This window comes from Cucumis melo, chromosome 9, assembly GCF_025177605.1.
Source record: "Cucumis melo cultivar AY chromosome 9, USDA_Cmelo_AY_1.0, whole genome shotgun sequence".
Taxonomy (NCBI): domain Eukaryota; kingdom Viridiplantae; phylum Streptophyta; class Magnoliopsida; order Cucurbitales; family Cucurbitaceae; genus Cucumis; species Cucumis melo.
In genome coordinates, this window is record NC_066865.1 from 1185804 (window position 1) to 1205495 (window position 19692).

The window sequence follows — 19692 nt, forward strand, 5'->3', positions numbered from 1 at the left end:
TAATTTTACTTAATTTATCATTATTTTGAATAATATCTTAATTTTTTTTAAGATAATTACTAATATAACATTTAGATTTAAAACATTACCATATATAACAACATTTTAAAATATTGCAAATATAGCAAAATCTTTCAAAATCTATTAACATAATGATAGAAGTCTATCACTATAAACCATGTTATGAATATTGGTCAATTACATATAAATCATAAGAATCTATCAACTACTTTTGTAATTTTTTTTAAAATGTTATCCTACATGGATTCCTAAAATTTGCTACCCATTTTAAATTACTTTTATATATATATATATATATATATATATATATATATATATATATATATATATATATATATATATATATATATATATATATGAAGAGGCAACTTAAGCAATTATAAAATTAGATATTAAAATTAATTTAAACTACCTCATAATAATATATCAAAACCAAACTAATATTTTAATTTAAAAACAAAATTGAGAAAAGAAGAGAAGATAAAAGGTGTTAACTCAAAAGAAAAAAAAAAAAGTACTTTCCCCTTAAGTCGTTTAGTTCAACTGACATCAATTTATATCAATTGACTAAGCAATTTGCGGGTAAAATCAACCTACCTCAAATTGTACTTTTAGAAAAGAAAAAAAAAAGAAAAAAGAAAAAAGAAAAAAAAAAAATAAACTTTTAAGAGTCTAAAATACCCTTCTAGGCAATGTATAAAAGACATAGGAATTCTTTATTTCCACATTATCTCATTTTAGATATCACCTTGAAGCAAACAAAAGGGCTTTCATATACCATTCCTTCTCATCCTCTTAATCCCCACATGGTCTAGTGACAAACCAACAAGAGAAGGTAGTGAAGACACATTTTCTATTTTATTTTTTTTTTCTTCTTTTTCTGAAAGAGCTGCATATATGTCATAATAACATGAAGTGAAGCTAATCGATATCAGTTATCTTTTTTTCATGTTATCGTGGAAGCTCCCGAAAATATTAGAAAATGTTGGAGATGGAACCTCTCGTTGAAGTATTAAGGTAGAAGTGTCTCTCCATTCTCTTGGATAGTACTCTAAAAACAAAACCAACGAGAGAAGATAGTCAAAACATGTTTTCTTCTTCTTACTTCTTCTTCTCTAAGATCTTCCCTAATAACATGAAGGGAAGCTAATTGATCTTCTTTTCATGTTATTGAGGAAGCTCTTGGATATATTAGAAAATGTTAGAGATGGAATCGCGTGGAGGAATTAAGATTGAATCTTAAACTCATATTTTATAATTTGTTTAATTACTAAAATATCTCTCATCTTCATCAAATGATTTGGTTTTCTCGTTGAAAAAAAGATGAAATATATGCAACGTATGTATGAACATATCTTATATCATATTATAATATCCAATTAAATAAAATAGGCTAGTTTGAATGATAACTAAACTCATTCAAACTAAAATGTAAGCATTTACGTTTTAGTTGGAGTGACATTTTGTTTCAATCCTAACATAAAAGTGGATTTTTTCTTTTGAGGAAATTAGGTTTCAAAATGTTAGCTTTGCCCTAAAATTAGAAGGGAAAAAGAGAATTTAGTAAGAACATGTTGGGATGGGTTTGTTTTTAAAATAATTAGATTAATGTTTCCCTTTTCATAAGATTTGGAGCATAGGATAAGGTCTTATATTTAATAATGCAATGGTGAGAAAACAACATTTTGAAAAAGGAATGGTGAGAAAATAACCAATTGAAGTTATTAAAATAACATTTTACCCAAAGTCTTAGGACATAAAACATACCTCAATTTATCAAGGAATATATGGTCTACAAAAAAGTTATAGGACAAATTCCTAGCTACCTTTTCTTTTTTATTTTTTAAAGCAAAAACTTCAAAAGGCTAAACCCTAAACCCTAAATACTCGTTATCGAGTTTCAATAGAGAGGATCATAGACTCAATATCTGGATACAACCAAAATATAAATTTCTATAAATGTCATCGTTAATAGAATATGAAGTTGTTAAATGAATATTTGAGTAAGAAAATATTTATTATTATTTTATTCAAAACTCGTATTTCAAGCAATATGAAACTCTCTTTTGTAAAAACGTACATTCACTCATGGGTTTGACCTCTAAGGGCACCCAAGTTCTGGAAGAGGTGAGGAGATAGGTAAATGTAGATTCACCAATATCTTCACGCACGAGCCGCCGCCGCCCGTCGCGTGTGGAGGGAAGGGGAGGAATAAAATGATAATATATTTTTGCTAAACGTTTTTCTTAATTATTTTTTTCCACAATCGAAACCGTTTCAAAATAAATGATATTTATTTCAAATCTGGGTACAACGATTTTGTTCTCTCCCAAAATTCTTTTCAGAGCATTAGAGTATCTACTTGAGTTTCGTGAATTCCGATTAGTTCCAGTGCAAAACTAATCGAAGAATGAGCTATTTTATCCTTGGGACGATAGGCTAGATAAATTGTTTTGCATAAAGGAGTAGAGTCGCAAAACATCTTAAAGAAAGCGAGATTCGCGACTCAACCATTCCTTAACCTATTTCTGCTTTGAAGTACGCGTTTTGACCACTAGACGTTTTGTCCACAAGGCATCTTGATCAGTCTGACGAGATGATCTATAGGCGAGGTGACAATCAGGTGTTTTGACTAGGCGAGCTGACCAGATCGCGAACTGATTACTAGGCATTTTGACCAAGCTACACAAGGTGATCACTAGGCGTTCTGACCAAGCAAGATACCATTGACCAGGCGAGATACAACTCGAATTGTAACAACCGAAGTTTTGTATATTTTGTTAATGTTTTCTACAATTTTACTATTTACAATAATTATACTTAAAATCAAACTAAATACACTTGGAAATTTGTGCAAGATATAAATAAATGTGAAATAAACTAAATTATATCTCTCTTTCTCAAAATTACAAATTTATCGTTGTCGTCACGTGAAAGTCAGGTGTATTTTCACTATGTCTAGATTTCAAGATCATATATAAAATAGCCCAAAAAAGTTTTCATATTTCACAAACAACACTTTTCTTTTGTCCGATTTTTTTAATAGCAATCTCGGTGCTATCTTTGCTGGGATAGATACGAACCAAAACAATGCAAAAATGTAAACTAGAACTCGGTGAAAATTCGATCCAACATAAGGACCTCCAGGACCAACATAAGAATTTTAGAATATAAGCTTATAAAATTACATTGTTTTCATTTTGTAGGTGTAGAGATTTTAGGGATTTTTCTTCTTTTCTTTTTTTTTTCAAAATTGACCAGAAACCTGATTTGAAATAAAGAATAGAAAAAGAATAAGTCATCTCTCTTCAAGAAGAAAAATTGACCAGCTAGTATGGGCTATTGTTAACTCCAATTAAAGTTGTTAAGTATGTAGTTAGCCATTAGTCTAACTAGTATAAGTTCCTTGGTGAATCTGTACAGTATCAAAGAATATTGTTCAGTAATGAGCTTTGTTTTGGTTTTATTTCAAGTCCTCTATGATACAATACTATTTGCAAGTAACACTTCTTAGGGTCAGTTTGGTTTGAGTGTCAAACTAAAATGAAACAATAACCATGTTATGTTATATTGAGAAATATAGAAAATCGAATCAAATCGTTATGAACACTTAACCGATGATTCAACTTGGGTTTAGTGGTTTTATGTTCGCCTGATGGCAAATAATAATATTGCACCTTGAAACGTTGAAACAATCGGTGGTTATTGGACTACAAAATGAAGGTGGACAATTCTACCATGTAAAATAAAACTTTGTATTTCCCTGAACAACCATATATAGAGAGAAATATAGTAGATCGAACCGAACAGAACCAAACCATTATGAACTCAAGACCAATATGATTTGAACCACTTGACCGATGGTTTAGTCAGTTTGGTTCGGTGGTTAGCTTGATCCAATGACCTCAAGTTTAATAGTTTAGGAAGCAATCCATGCCGATACGGCATCCATAAACAAAACTATCCAAGTACATGACACATTTTCTTCATCATGTGTAACCAATGAAAAGGTTAAAAAAAAAACAACATACGGGTAAAAACAAAGGAAATAACTACGATAAATACATAGTAAAATATTACCCTAACAATTATAAACGCAAGGAAAAAAGTGATTTTTAATGATTTTAAAAATCACTCCCAAACAATGTCGTTATAATACTCATAAAAGTATAACAAGCAAAAACAGACAAGGAGATTATAACAAGCAAAAGGGCTATGTAGAGAGTACCGGACGCGGTTTGTGCGCAATGAATGCTTCACGAAGCTCTTGATAGCCATTCCTGTAGTGCTCCAAAGAGAAACAGAGCTGCCTTATGGCTTCTCTTTTCCCTTCAGCCCCATCCTCTATCATACTCTTTTGCATTTTCACTTCTTCTTCCAATTCTGCGAGTCTCAATTTCAAATCATCAATTTCTTTGTTCTGCCTTTCAGATCCTTCAATCAACCTCGTCTTCTCTACTTGTAAATGTTTCAACTGACCCTCCAATTCATGGACATGAGATTCTCTGGATTCTTTATCAGCTAAAAGTGAAAGAACCACGGCGCTTGCCTCATCTTTCTCAGCCATTACCATATCATACTTTAGTTTTAGTTCGTCGTGGTTCCTATTCAAATCCGCTAAATTTTCGCTTCTTACGGAAAGTTCTTCCTTCAACTGACTAATCTCTCCTTGATACATTGACAATTGAGAGTAGTGGAGAGCTTTCGTTTCAGCTTTCTCAGCTTCAACTTGTCTGAGAATGTCAGTCTCCAACTGTTCTTTCTCAGCATGAAATCGTTCTTGTGAAACTTGAAAAGCAGTTTCTAATTCCTTGATTTGTTTGTGGTGGTCAGATTTTGTGATCTCCAGTTCATGTGTAAGCCTTGTGATCTTGTCATTTGAACTGTTGAGCATTTCTTTGCTGATTTCTAACTCTTTAATCAATCTCTCAATCTTTGAATCAGATAGTAAAATCCGAGTTTCCAATTGCTCAATTTGCTTCTTTTTCACTTGAAGTTCAGCTTCCATTACTTGCTTGTCTTTTTCAGCTGATTCAAGCTGGGCTTGCAATCCTTCCGATAGTAAAATTGCTGTTTCATTCTTCTCAACCTCACTCTTTAATCTTGTTACCTCATTTTCAGATGATTGAAGCTTTGCATTTGAAACTTTAAGTTCTTCCTCCATCTTAGCGATTTTGTCATGTAATTCATCATAATTTACCTTAACTTCCTCACCAACCCAAAATCCCCCTTTAATGTTTGGAAGCTCAGATTCAATTGCAAGAAGTTTTTTCTTCAGACCTTGGCCATCTCTTTCAGCACGTGAAACCACATAGTTATTGTCGACAGATGAGTTGAAAGATTCCGATTCAGAGTCCGATGAAGAAGAAGAAGAAGAAGATTCAGTTCCATCCTTCAGAGAAAGACTGGAGCTGCCACCACCTGAATCAAAAGAGATATCCAAACCTCTATTGCTCGACAAATTGAAACCCTGTTTTTGGTCGGAACTCAACTCCGGTGTGCCTTGAGGAGATCCACAATCAGAATAAACAGGCACCTGCAATTGTAGCTCCGGCGATAATACATTTTCAACCAATGATTGATACAACCGGGAGAACTCCTCAACTTGTGAATCCATATCAGCACTCTTGGGGAAACTATCGCTATTTTCTTTGATCGTCTTCAGCATCTGCTCAACACTCCGATTCATATCTGTATGAGAAAAGGCTTTCTGATTAATTTCATAGAGACTTTTACGTCTTCAAGCCTAAATGATTAATGACCCATCCGAAAACACATAAAAATTTAGCTCTGCTTATCAAAAAAGTATCAAGTGTGATAAAAATGAGAATTAGGAAATGTTAAGAATGTACTGAAAATGTATATAGTGCTTCCTTTTAACACAATAAATATAATAGTAGCTAACACAATGAATCATGTAAATCTATATGTTTCATCGTCCTCTATTTTATATTTTATTTATTCTTTATGTGTCCGTTTTATAACACAACAAATATGATCTTTTATAATTCATGGTCGAAAATGTATAAATATACAGTAGTGCACTTTGACAAAAAAAGAACGTTAGAATTCATTTGATTTTTAGGCGTGTCATTAATCATTTAGAGACTGAGAATGAATCATCCCATCCAATTTCTCAAATTTCATAATTTTGGGAAGTTATGCATGACCCAACTTATTACTTATTACGTTAGGGTTGAACAAGGAATCAGTAAACTCGATCATAAAAATTACTGACCTTCAAGACTATTTGAAAGCCATTTAGATCTGTTCTGAATGCCAGCCTCATCCCAAAATGGTTTCAGCTTCTTCAATTCCGGACTTTCCATTACGAACACGAGCACCGATCCAAAAATCTGCTCCAACGATTTCTTTCTAGATATATAGTCAAGTCAATCAATACAGCTAGAAATTCAGAGGTACTACCACACATCTGAAATGAGTTTCAACAAGAATATCTAAACTAAAAGAAAACTTCGCAGCTTAAAGTATTCACCGAAGCATTTAGTCCAAACCAACACACGAGGCAAACCAATCCTTGAAGCAAAGTATAAAAAAGAAAGCACATCAACAAAACCACACGTCTGAAATGAATTTCATGAAGAAGAACAAAACTAAAAGGAATCTCCAGAGCTTAAAACAATCATCGAAGCATCTACTCGAAAACAACGCACAAGGCAAATCAATCCTCGGAACAAATTATACAGTAGATAAGACAGTAGAATCAAATATGTAGAACCATCAACAGGATCACACATCCGAAATGAATTTCATCAAGAAGATCCAAATCAAAAGAAATTTTCGCAGCTTAAAACAGTTACAGAAGCATTTACTCCAAAAACAACACAGAAGGCGAACCAATCCTTACAAAAAATAGAGCACATCAACAAAACCACAACCTGAAATGAATTTCATCAAGGAAATATCCAAACCGAAAGAAATCTACACAGCTCAAAACCAAAACAACACATAAAACGAAAAAAATCCTTAGAACAAAATGGAGAAAGGGAAAGCAGAAGATGGAGTACCCTGATGTAGTTGGAAGTGGATGGAGGAGGTTCAGAGAGAGATCTGGAGATGAATTGGAAGAGAGAAAAGTTGAAAAGGGCGAGTGATTGATAGGAAGAGAGTGGGGGCAGATTGAGAGGGAAGAAACGTAGAGAGGACAACGAGAAAAGTTTTTGAAAGAGTAAGAACAGTAAAGACAGAGACTAAATGACACTTTTAATAATCAAAATGATAGAAATAACGATAACTACTAAGATTCCATTTTTCAAATTCTGCCTTCTTCTTATCTTGCCGCCCTTTTCCCTCTCTCCATATTCCCCCTCTATATCTACTATTTGTTAAATTAGTCTGAACATCGGTCGGTTGGGGTCGGTCTTCTTCATCAAAGTCAAACCAACACCAACTATGAATGATCGTTGGCTGATCGGTATAGATCGTTTCATATCGGTTTAAGACTTTAACTTTTCTTTAAAAGTATTGTCGGTTTAGATCTTTCTCCAACTGACACCGACAAAACCTCTCTTTATTTTCGATCGATTGTCTTATGTTAAGTCGTTTTTGGTTGGTTGACTCGGTTTTTTGCTCTATCATGCTCACCCCTACGTCAAATTACAAATTCAACAAATTACACAAACTACTCTTAAAGTATTGTGGTGGTTGCAATTACACCATCAAATTTTTAATTATAAAACTTAAACCTTTAAACTTAAATAACTGTTACAATTTCTACCGTTTTAATATTTGTATAAGTTTGAGAGCTCAATTCTTACGATTTAAAGTAAGTTTGAAGATATAACTGCAACTAACAATCTACTTTATGCTTACTATTAACTTTGAAGTTAGAGTTTTAAAATTTTCATTATACTTATCGTTAAAATGAGAAATATTTAATTTTGAATACATTACCAAATTTTTGGATACTAAAGTTTAAAGATAATTACAAATTTTACTATACAAAAGATCCAATTATTACAAATTAGTCTTTTAAAGATTAGACTAATACTATTTTTAGTCAAAGTGTTATTAAACTAATACAAATTAGTTTTTTTTCAAACATTAGATTATTATTTTTAAAGTTAAAAGTGAGATTAACTCAATTATTTTGATATAATTTCTAGTGGATTTTTATTATTACGATGAGTCCAATAAATGGACGTTTAAAACTAATTAATCATTCAATCTTAGATAAATATACTTTTTTTTCAACATAATTAAAAGTAATTACAAATTTGACCAAGCATACTTTATTTTTAGTACAAAAGCATAATGACAAATCATAGAGTAAAATTTTAAGAGATAAATAATTTACTTATTTAAAGAAATCAATAATTTACGATAATTGTTTCTTGTTTTATTTAAATTTGAAAATGAGAGAAATAGTGAAGGTGGGCGGGAAATGGGGTAGTTTTGAAAAAAGAGGGATATATGGGCCATTAATCCTCAATTATTTTACCTATTTTTTGGAGAACTGGGCCCACTCTACGATTTGGATTGGACCGTTTCTTCTTCTTCTTCTTTGTTTTTTCTTTTTCTTTTTCTTTTTCCTTTTTTTTTTTTTTTTTTTGTAAAAATGGACCGTCGACTTTGTTCTCTGCGCTAAAAGTATTTTCAATATTAAAATTTCCTCAACTTTACAAATATATCTTTTCGTAATCTTTAGTTTTACAAAAAAGAAAATGGATAATATCTATGCCTTTGGTGGATCCAATATTAATGAATATTTTATGAGATAGGTGTGTAAATATATCCAAAATTGCGTATCTCTTCACTCGTTCTAAAACTTAGGTGCTCTAAGGGCCCAAACCTATTGATATATAAAGGAACTTCTACGTTCCAAAGTAATCAATGTAAAAGAAATGCTTGAGATAATAAAATAATATTGTTTCACAAAATTTTCGTTCAATATATTTTAATATAGTTTATGTTGGAACTATATACAAAAAAAAAAAAAAGTAATATAGAAGACTAAGTTTATTTGGTTTTCTATAGGCCACTATATGCTACTTTTTTTTTTTTTTTTGGTACAATTTGGGGATGAGGTGATTTGAGTATGAAATCCTTTGTCTTCAAGAATATACATATGTCAATTAAGACGAGCCTCTACTAGCTATATGCTACCTCTATCAAGACTAAAAACTACAAAATTTTATAACCATGGTTGGGAGTGATTTGGTGTTTTGAATTATATAACAAATATTTTTTGTGGGAAAAAAATAACATGTTTGTCCCACACTAATCCATCCAATAGATACGATTGGTAAAAATATAAAGTGAGTTTCGAGTCTAAGCATAATTATCACCTAATGAGGTCATAATAAAAGTTTACAAACTACGAGAGTTAAAAACATGCATTTAATGGCATGAATCACCCTATCCATACTAGAGTCTGTTTGGATTGTCTATTGAAAAAAAATGTTTATTTAAGAATACATTTTTAAAAAAAACTTTTTCATAAAATGAGTTTAACGTCTAAACACTTACATGTTTGGTTTGACTTTTTTATAAACGTTAATATGAAAAATTGTATTTGATTTGTCTTATACTAACAATGTTTCTGCTTAGATCAAATTACCATAAAAGACTAATAAATATTATGAATTAATTTCTTAAAGAAATACACACATTTTGAACCTTTTTTTCATAAATATATTTTAAAATTAATTGTACGTTATCTTGAAATTATTAATTTTTTAGTTACTTGAAAATAAACATTAATTTCATTTTTTTGTATTAATGTTTTTGGACAATTCAATTTTAGAAACACAAATATCTTAAAATGTAAATACATAATCATAAAGAAAAATAATTGATTTCCAACAAGAAAATATAAATAAGATAAAATAATTTTTCCTAGAATATATAATATCAACTAGACAAGAAGATTTGCAATTCAATCACGTTCTTCATTCATCTTCGTTTCACGGACCGAACGATCATGTTCTTCATTGACATTCTTATGATTTCTTTCACAAATGTTTCAATCTCCTCTGTAACCGTATAATTTTAAAACTGACATTCGAGGCTTTGTATATAAACAACTTTAGCAAATCCCTATATTTGTATGTATACGAACACACATTAGAAAATATTCAAAATATTTTTAAAAAAACCAAAAAGAACGACGGAGTGAAAAATAGATAGCAAAAGGAATAAAAAAAATAGAAGAAGAAAAAATAGATATTTAGGAGGGATTTCTCGTTAAACACCAAATAAACATTTGTTATAAAATTTGGTTGAATGTGCTTTCCCTAAAAAGATTTATTTCATAATATCATTTTTCTAAAAATTATTTTAAATCAATGTCAAACACCTCAATTTATCTTAAAATAAATTATTTTAAAAATTAAACACTTTAGAAATCAATACAAACTTACTCTAAAAGATTTTATATTGCTAAAGTTGTTTATATACAAAGCCTCGAATGTCAGTTTTAAAATTATACGGTTACAAAGGAGATTGAAACTTTTCCCACGAGTGTTGCCATCCGTCAAGTTGGGGCGGGCCAAGTTCAAGTATGAAAAGGATATTTTATCTCTTTCTATATCAAAAAATCGATATTTTGACAAAATATATAAATTTAATTCTTCCTCGTCAAGTCCTGTTGTTCTGTTTTTCAAGAAACAACGATTTTCTTACGATTTAATTTTGAGATCGCTCCATTTTTACTTTCAAGATAGTTGAATTCATCGACCACGATGCAAAGATCTATATAATTTGGTCCCGACATCTCTATCTCTTCATTTGCATTTCACTCTTTCAAAACTTTCCTACATTATTCATCTTGGTGTGTCTTTCCTAATTTGTCCAAAGAATGGGAATCCACTCCATAATGACTTTCCATTTAGTCCTAACACCTACACCCCTTCACTTGCATTTGACTTTTACAAAAGTTTATAATTTTATTGTTTTTATAGCTAAAAAATAATAATTAGCCATACACAAACAAATAAAATTCACTCCTTCAAAGCTTTCTTACACCATCTTATGTCTCCCCCCCTAAATGGTTCAAAAATGGGTTAAATAATCTTCAACTTTTAATCAAGAACTCAATTTCTCTTTCCACTTAATCACCAAAACCACAAAACACCACCATTTTCTAGAGTGCACATTGTTTGGCTCACAATAATATAATAACTATACATCAAGTAAAGTGTGGATTGTTTTCCAAAATTTGGTTCATCATCTTCCTCGTCTATTTTTATAGCCTATATTTATTGGTTTAACCAACTAGAGCTAGGTTGCATAAATCTCGAAAAGCACAAAACAAACGGTTAGAAATTTTGTACTGAAATTGCACTAAAATTTACTTTCAAACCAACAGAATCGAACATATTAACTTGGAAGCAGAACACAAGTAATCCAACTCCGATATCAAACGTCTCTTCAATAATTTTGTTACGTTGATAAAAGAAAAGTTTATCGTTAGAAAGAGGAAATCCATTTATATTAAAAGTGAAAACTTTATCACTACACTCCCTACTCCATGACCAAATATGATTAGAATTACTCTACCTTTTAACATATTTTCTAAAAAGAGAGTAGAGGTTTGATGTAGAGAATTGAATAGGAACCCACATAGAGAAAGATACATGCATTACAAGGAAAGAAAGAAAAAAGAAGTTTGAGTGAAAGGAAAGAAAAAAAAAGAAGAATAATATCAAATAGCAAGGATCGGCAAAACTTTCACATAAAAAGAAAGTTTTAATTATTAGAAAATATTTACAAAATATAGCGAATTTTCAAATTCTATCATTTGATAAATATTAACGGACTTCTATCCATATCTATCGATATCACTAATAGAAGTTTATTATGACGAAGAGGTTTGAAATTTTGCTGTATTTAGCAAATGATCAAACTTTTGTTGTCTTTCTTTTTCTTTCTTTCTTTTGAAGGTTACAAGAAAAAGTGGGGGAAGAGATGGTTAAGCAAAGGGCCATGTGTGGAATGCTGCCCACTCATGGAGACAGCCAAACGTGGTCTTGCCAGCTCTCTTCCCTCTATTTCTTTTCTATAAATATGATCCTAATTATTTCCTCTTTTCTCATTTCAATTAATAATATTTGTCAACGATAAATAGAATAAAACTTATCGATGATTAAACTTTATCACGAATATACTTTTAGAGCTAAATCTAAATTTTATATAATATTTTGCATTAATTCTTATATTTGTAACTATTCTTTTAAATAATAAATGTTTTTGAAAAAATTACCTTTTTGATCTTTTACTTTAAATAATAAGTGCGTTTTTTTTTTTTTTTTGTTCTTTAAATTTTAAGAATATATCACTAAGATTTCAAAAGGTAACTTTTAGTTGATATCTTCAAATGTTTAAGAATATATTTTCTTTCTAAAATTTATTTTTTAATTTAAAATGACAACATATACTTGTTTAAAATAATTTAAAATGTTACATAATTCATCTCTTTCATAAAAATCAAACATATGTGTATTCTTCAAATTTTAAAAAATAGAAAATGTAAATTCTAAAACTTTTTTTGTTGGCCAATATGAGACCATCTTCTCTTTTAATCCAACCCAAACAGTTTTTTTTCTGTGTTGTTGGTTTGGATTGATATATATGTGATGTATATATATACTATATGTGGGCTGAGTTTATATTTCTTTTAACTAAATTTTTAATGCAACATCTAAATTAAATGATATAAATTTTTCATTTTCATTTAAAAAACTTCTATATATATATCAAAATTATTTGTTCTACTTTCTTCTTTATCTCGATTAGTACTTTTCTTCCTTTTTAAGTGGAACCATAATAAAGGTCGTTCGATTACGGTTCCCACTATGAGCTAAAATTAACATCTTAGCCACTCGTTCATCTCGTCCTTCTCAAAGTATATCTCGTATGATGTATACCTTTACTCAGCAACTTCTTTTTTTTTTTTTTCTGACAATAATGTAAACTTTAATTTGAAGTAGCTAGATAGGCCTAGCTAGTAATAGAAAAGGCACAAAAATTAGAGACACGAGAACAAGCTTTAGAGAGGTTCATGAAAAATAGCGATTGGATAGAGTTAAGCTATAATCGCAAACAACTCTATGTATAGATTTGAAGGAAATGATATTGGAGCTAAGTAGACTTTAAACAAAGAGGTCGTGACAAAATGAATCCCTAGGTAGCCAAACCAAGCCTAGGAATAAATACAACCTAGGGAAGTTCCATAGCCACACTTTGTGTGCGTCGTAGCGTTTAGGATCACTTTCCATGTTTGCTAGAGTTGGACACACTATACAATCATATGTTGCATGTGTTGTTCTGAATTTTATTTACTTTTTAGATATAAAGCGCGCAACTTTTAGCCAGCTAATGTTAACTTTTAAAACAAAGTTATAATAACTCACAACTAAATTAGTATATCTAATTTAAGCGTGTGGAATATTCATCTTTAAGGATAATTAAGCTCTCTCTATATTTAATTTCTTGGTCTATGAGAGAAATCAAGACTCTTATAGATTAAAAATCATTTGATCGATCATGAATACTTTTGTTATCAATTATCACAGTATATCTTTTTTCAAACGATGGTACATTTAGAAACCTACAAATTAATCAATAATTATAACAAACTCTTGCAGTATCGATCATTAAAAAATTTCAAATATGAACCTCTTCTGAATATACATTAAAGATAAAAGGCAGATATATACACATACCTAGGTATGTAGATGACATTTATATATGATATCTTAATAAATAGAAAGAAAGAAAAAAAAAATAAGTAAATGGCAAAAGGGGGAAAGAATCTACTAAAAGTTAGGACAAAGTATGGTTTTCCTTTGAGGTAGCAAAAGGGCTTAGTTCACTATTGGTATATATGACTTTAAAAGCTCAAGTCATGAGTAGCTATTGGGGAAAACAAAGGCAAAGCTACTTAATTGCATTATAATAATAATACTCCAATTATTGACCCTCCTTCCTCCTTTATATCTTTGCCCAATCCACACATATCCACTACCCTCTTTTTCTCTTCTCCTCACTTTATAATACCTTTCCACTACATTATTTGATCATAGTTTATCATATAATTAACAAATTTTTATTACTTTATCCATTGTCATTGAAATTTTTGTAGTTTAATTATAAGATTACGAAAATACTTGGGTCTATCACGAAAAACATCTATCTTTTGTTAGCCAACTTCAACTACCAACTCTAGCAACAACCATACTCCAGATCCAGACGACAAGTTTTTACATTCGAGATTTTAAATTATTAGTTTATGAAGCAATATAGTTGATCTTCATAGTAATTTGATGTTATAAATAAAAACACGTATAAAGTATTTGAAAAAAAATTAATCGATTTTAAAAATAAAAAATCCAAGTCAAACGAGCCTTGAAATTAATTTTTTTTTTTTTCATTTCTTATGTTTTGTTTAATTAAAATTTGGTTTGTGACATTCAATTTACAATAACTATGGCTTAACATTTACGTATTACATTTGCTTACATCAATGCGTGTGTGTTTTGTACTTTCTTTTGACATCAAAACTATAAATTAATTTATACAAACATTTATAGGTACCTAATGTTTAAAAAACCATAGTTTTTAATATGTATTTATAGAGATTATCTAACTTATATATAATGTTCATCCATGTCAACATAACAAAAAAATTATTATTATTATTATTCATTAGATTCTATTTATGGATTTTTTATAGAAGTTTTTATAATTTTAATTACAAACATAGAAATTAAGGTAAGTTTAAGTTAAACAATAATAGTGCTTAATGTCGAATTTATGCATGAGATCATTTATCCACTTGATAACTTGATCATGCTCGTGTGATAAATTATTAATAATCACAGAGATATTTCATGTTTTCTTAATTATGTTTATGATTAATCTAAGATTTGAGGTTCAAATTTTTGGTTTAATGTTGAAATATATAACTTATTGTAAAATTGATTTTTTCTTTTTTATTGAATCGTGTGCTTATATCACTTTTTTATAGAATATTGGATGCAAATCTATATTTAGAAATGGTTATTAGTTGAGCTATATGTTTATAGATAAAATAATATCGATTTTTTTATGCTTTGACCAAAGTTTATCTAATATAATGTAAGCGTCGTTAGTAAGAATATGACATAATCCAACTAGACTTAGGTCAATCCTACTGAAGAAGGTGTTACAGATGTGTTAAGATTGTTGAAATGCTCTTACCTAGGTCAATCCTAGATAAGTTAGATAATAAACTTATCATGGATCAATTTTAAAGCATGAAAACTCGTAAAGAACAATTATAACACGTATTAAATTAATTAATCTTTGAAGCTATTAATATTTTTTAATGTATTTATTATATGGTGTCCCCACTACACAAAATTTTTTGATCTGTCACTGTCTAAAATGATAAGGCTTTTTAATTATTGAAGAAGTAAGCTCATTTTTATTGTTAATCTCAATCGATCATATTTTGGAAGATCGACTTAAATAATTAATGAAATATACACTTTGTAAATTTGTTTATCTCAATCAATCCTTTTTTAGTTTGACTTATAAAATATGTAACATAATTTTCTATTGTGCAGTTGTATTACTTGTATTAGTCAAATATGAATATCTCTTGTAATATAATATAGTGTAATCCTTTCATTGCAAATGTCAACACTTTATCACAAACATTGATTTATAAGCATATATATATATATATATGGGTTTTTTTTGGGTGAAATTCATTAATTGAAATATTGTAAAGATATATTATATTATCATATTGTTTGAACAATAATAGAACGAATGAGAAGGCACCTTATGCTTTACAGATATTCAGAAATTATTTTTTAAAAAAATTATTATATTTATTCACTTATTATCATTATATATGGAAAATGAAAAAGTATAAAAAATTAAATAGTATCTGTTTTCTTTTTTGTTCTACTATTTAAAAAAATAACAGAAATTGTTGACGTCAAATTTTAACCTAAATTTGAATGGAGATTATATTTTATATTTTTTAAAAAAGAGAGTGCGCCTGCAAAAGAATGGAGAACCACACATCGGTGTGGGATAGGTCATACAAGCTTCGATGCAGGTCAAAAAGAGTTTGAAGGTTCTCAATCTAAGTTTTAGTCGATCATTTAAGCTTTTACCTTGCTTTTCTTCCGTCTCTTCTCGTCCCTTATCTTCTTTCTCTTCCATCTTCTAATTACTCTTTCCTGCTTTTCCTCGATTCGACACATCGGATAAAATTTGTGTGGACACTCAAGCATGTCCCACTCAATACCTCCTCCAAGGTTTGTCTGGGCTTCTTTCCTTACGACCTTAGTACTTTGAGCTTTAGACCAATGGGCTACCCCTAAAGGTTCGACCTTGATCTCATGGCTTAAACGAGATTGACTATGCTCATTTCATTCTCAATCCATATCTTTAATCTTCCCTTCTTTCTTAATTGACGTTTTTTCCCTTGATTCTAGATTTCATGGCAGATGATGGTTGTCAATTTAAGAATCACACCAAATTAGGAATTATTCTCTCATTAGTTGATTTTATAATTAATAAGGAAGAATGTCATTCTCATTCACTTATTTTACTTTATCTATAATGTTTCGTGGTCTTTTCAAATATAATAAAAAATTAGAAATATTTACACAAATAGCATAATATCACTAAAGTCCAAAATGGTTTATACACTTTTTATTTTGTTTGTGTATAAATGTGTTTTTGCCAGTTTTTGAAAATTCCCCAACCTCTAACCCTAAAGTCCTTTTTATTTTTATTATTATTATTGCTAAAAATTATTTTTTTCCAAAAATAAATAACCCATATGAGGTTTCTTTTCTTTTTTCTTTTTCTTATACAACTTTAGAAAAATATTCTAAAAAATAGTAAAATATTAAAACTATTTACAAAATATAACAAAATCAATCAAATTCTCTAAAGTTCTTTTAAATTTTTTTGCTATATTTTATAAATAGTTTTTTTTTTTCAATTCTTAATGATTCTCTTAAAAAAAAAGTTGAAATCACTTTGATTTTTCATACACCTTTCTCATTTTCATGGTTAATAAGTATTTAATTTTTAAAAATTAAGTTTAAGCTAAAATTCCAAAAACTAAGAAAGAAAAAAAAAATACTTAATTAAGTATTGATTTTGGTTTTAATTTTTAAAATTTGAAATTTATATTTACTTTCTCCCTAAACTCAAATATCATTGTAGTTTATTTTGGTTTACCCATAATTCATAAGGATGTGAGAGGAAATAAATACTTATTTCAAAAACCAAAATCTAAAATTTAAGACAATATTAATAATAAGTTCGTTTTTATTATTAAAACGAATAAATACTAACAAACGTTTTGATCTTTTACTTAATATAAAAAATGGAAATAAATAGACGTTTTAACCTCAAAATAAATATAATTGAATTGAAATAAGACTCATATAATTACGTTTAATATTCATTATCTAAATGTATTAAATTGGAATGAATTAATATAAAATAAAATAAAATATATTAGAAAAGGGGTTAGGTGAGAGTGGCAATTAAATTAAAAGATATTTTGTCAACTAATTTTTTAGAAAAATAGATTTTGTTTATCTTTTAATCCAAAATCCTTATCTTTAATACAAACAATAAATAAGACAAAGGAAAGGAAATGAATGGGGATATTGTCGGGGCCTGCAAAGTGGCCATAAACAAACAAAAACAAAACGAAATTTTCTTAAAACATGGGATCCCAATTTATTATTATTTTTTTTCTTTTCTTGAAAGAAAAAACCTTTAAATAATTTTTGCATTTATTTAATATTATTCCGAAAAATATTTATTTGGCTTTTTTTCTTTTCTACTATTTTGCTGATGTGTCTTCCACGTTCAAAATGTCCATATTATCTTATTTGATGAGTGGTTCCAAGAGAGGTGTGAAAGTGGTTTAATTTGGAGTTAGTTATTTTGTGGGGATGAACTCGATAAATGGAAAAACATAGCCAATCTATTAAAAAGAACAGAATCAAAGGAGAGTTCAATAGGTGCCGGGTTGGTTGAAAATACAAACAAACAATCCGATTTATGTATTTTTCTTCATGGTTGGACATCTACCATAGTTGATTTAATGGCAGTTTGGTTAAAAAACTGACTTCGATTAATTGATGTTGTGAAGCTCACGTTCTAAGTAGAGGGGCCGTACGTGGAGAGGGATTTCTAAAAGATGGAAGTTGAAAACTAATTTCAAGTGTAAGGATTAGGTGTTTTGAAGAAGTATGATTTTTGGCTAGGCAATGCAAGGAAGGGTAGTGTTGTGTCTTGAGTTAGGCAAGTTGAGAAGGGAAGATGACAATGAGTATTTAACCAATTTTCAAGTGATGAGCTAGGCAAGGAGGAGGCGATGAAGTGTTAAATCGGAATGATTAGTTAGCTAAATATGTGTTAAGCTTAGTTTAAATATGGATTAAGAAGGATATAAACTACCACGTGTGAGACACTAAGAAGAAGCTGGCAACTAAGATAAGTTTTAGGTTGACTAATTCAGTTTAGGATTAGTATAAATAGACCTTATGGCAACTAAGAAGTGTTAAAACTCTACCAAGAGAATATCAGGCGAGAAGAGGAGAACTTAGGTAATTAAGTTAGGCGTTAAGAAGGAATTATGAGGAAACGTATTTTTGAGTGATCCTTTCGAAGAGAAGGAGTTTTCTAAAGTTTTTCTCAATGTCATGTTATGTTTAGTATAATACATGGTGTAATTTTGTTTATGTTTTATATAAAAAGCATGATTGTTTGAAAGTTTGTCTACAAGTTAACCATGTGTTGAGTGGCGAGTAGGTGACTAGATGCATTGAGTAGTCTGCATTCGAGCTGAACTCCGAAGCAACTAGAATTGGGCTAGGGTCCGTAAAGATGCTGGTGGTGAAAAGAGAATCATCTCAATAGTCTATGCATTGAGAAGGTCCATTGTCTAGGCGAAAGAAATAAGTAGAAGCTAAAGTGGTGTTTATTGTTCTCGGTGTGCTAAGGTGTTTAGTTGTCTCTGTAAAATGATGTTATACATGTACTTGTATACTCCAAAAAGTTTTTCTTAAAATGTCACTCACTAAGCATTAGGCAAAAGATTTAAGTTCCCTTTCTTCAAGTACAGCAAAGCAATAAAGCCACTTAGAGAAGGCGAGCCAACTAACATAACGCTTGTACTATTAAAATAATTGTATTTTCCATTTCACTATATATATTTTTTAATAAATAAATAATAGAAAAAAGAAAAAAAAAATTATTATGAATAGTATAAAAATGAAACTGTCTAAAAAATGTAATAAAAAAATTTAAATGAATCATACAGAATTTAATGAATTTTATTATATTTTTGTAAATAAATTTTATATTTTACTATTTTTAGAAAGGATCACAACAGAATAAGTGGAATAATTAGAATTTCATACTATTTAGGAATTACAAGTCCTAATATTGCAAATCTGGATCTAAGATTGGTTTGTCCCAATTAAGTAATTCTGTTTTCACACAACTTTTCCAATGATAGAATTAAGTTAATAATAAATTAATTGATTTTTTTATTAAGAAAGAAAGGATGTTTTGTAATCATATTGTTATATGTTACATAGATCTTAATTTAATTTATATTTATTCTTTTCTTTTAGGATCAATTAAAGACAAGAAAGTTGGTAACTTAGTTTGGTGAAA

The 19692-nt window shown here is 29.3% G+C and overlaps 1 protein-coding gene and 1 long non-coding RNA gene across 2 annotated transcripts; one reads left to right on the forward strand and one right to left on the reverse strand.

Moving 5' to 3' along the window:
• The first annotated feature begins 760 nt into the window (after positions 1-760).
• Positions 761-3025, forward strand: LOC107991674 (uncharacterized). Its single transcript, XR_001763890.2, has 3 exons — positions 761-856; positions 957-1038; positions 2596-3025. It is a non-coding gene; the product is annotated as an uncharacterized LOC107991674 (long non-coding RNA).
• Positions 3026-3931: 906 nt separating this feature from the next.
• Positions 3932-7227, reverse strand: LOC103498608 (protein NETWORKED 4A). The gene is made up of 3 exons (XM_008461268.3): positions 7050-7227; positions 6260-6396; positions 3932-5712 (listed from the first exon to the last, which is right to left on the reverse strand). Exons 2-3 carry the CDS (start codon positions 6348-6350, stop codon positions 4235-4237), a joined length of 1569 nt encoding a protein of 522 aa, XP_008459490.1. The 5' UTR covers positions 6351-6396; positions 7050-7227; the 3' UTR covers positions 3932-4234.
• Between the last annotated feature and the right edge of the window lie 12465 nt (positions 7228-19692).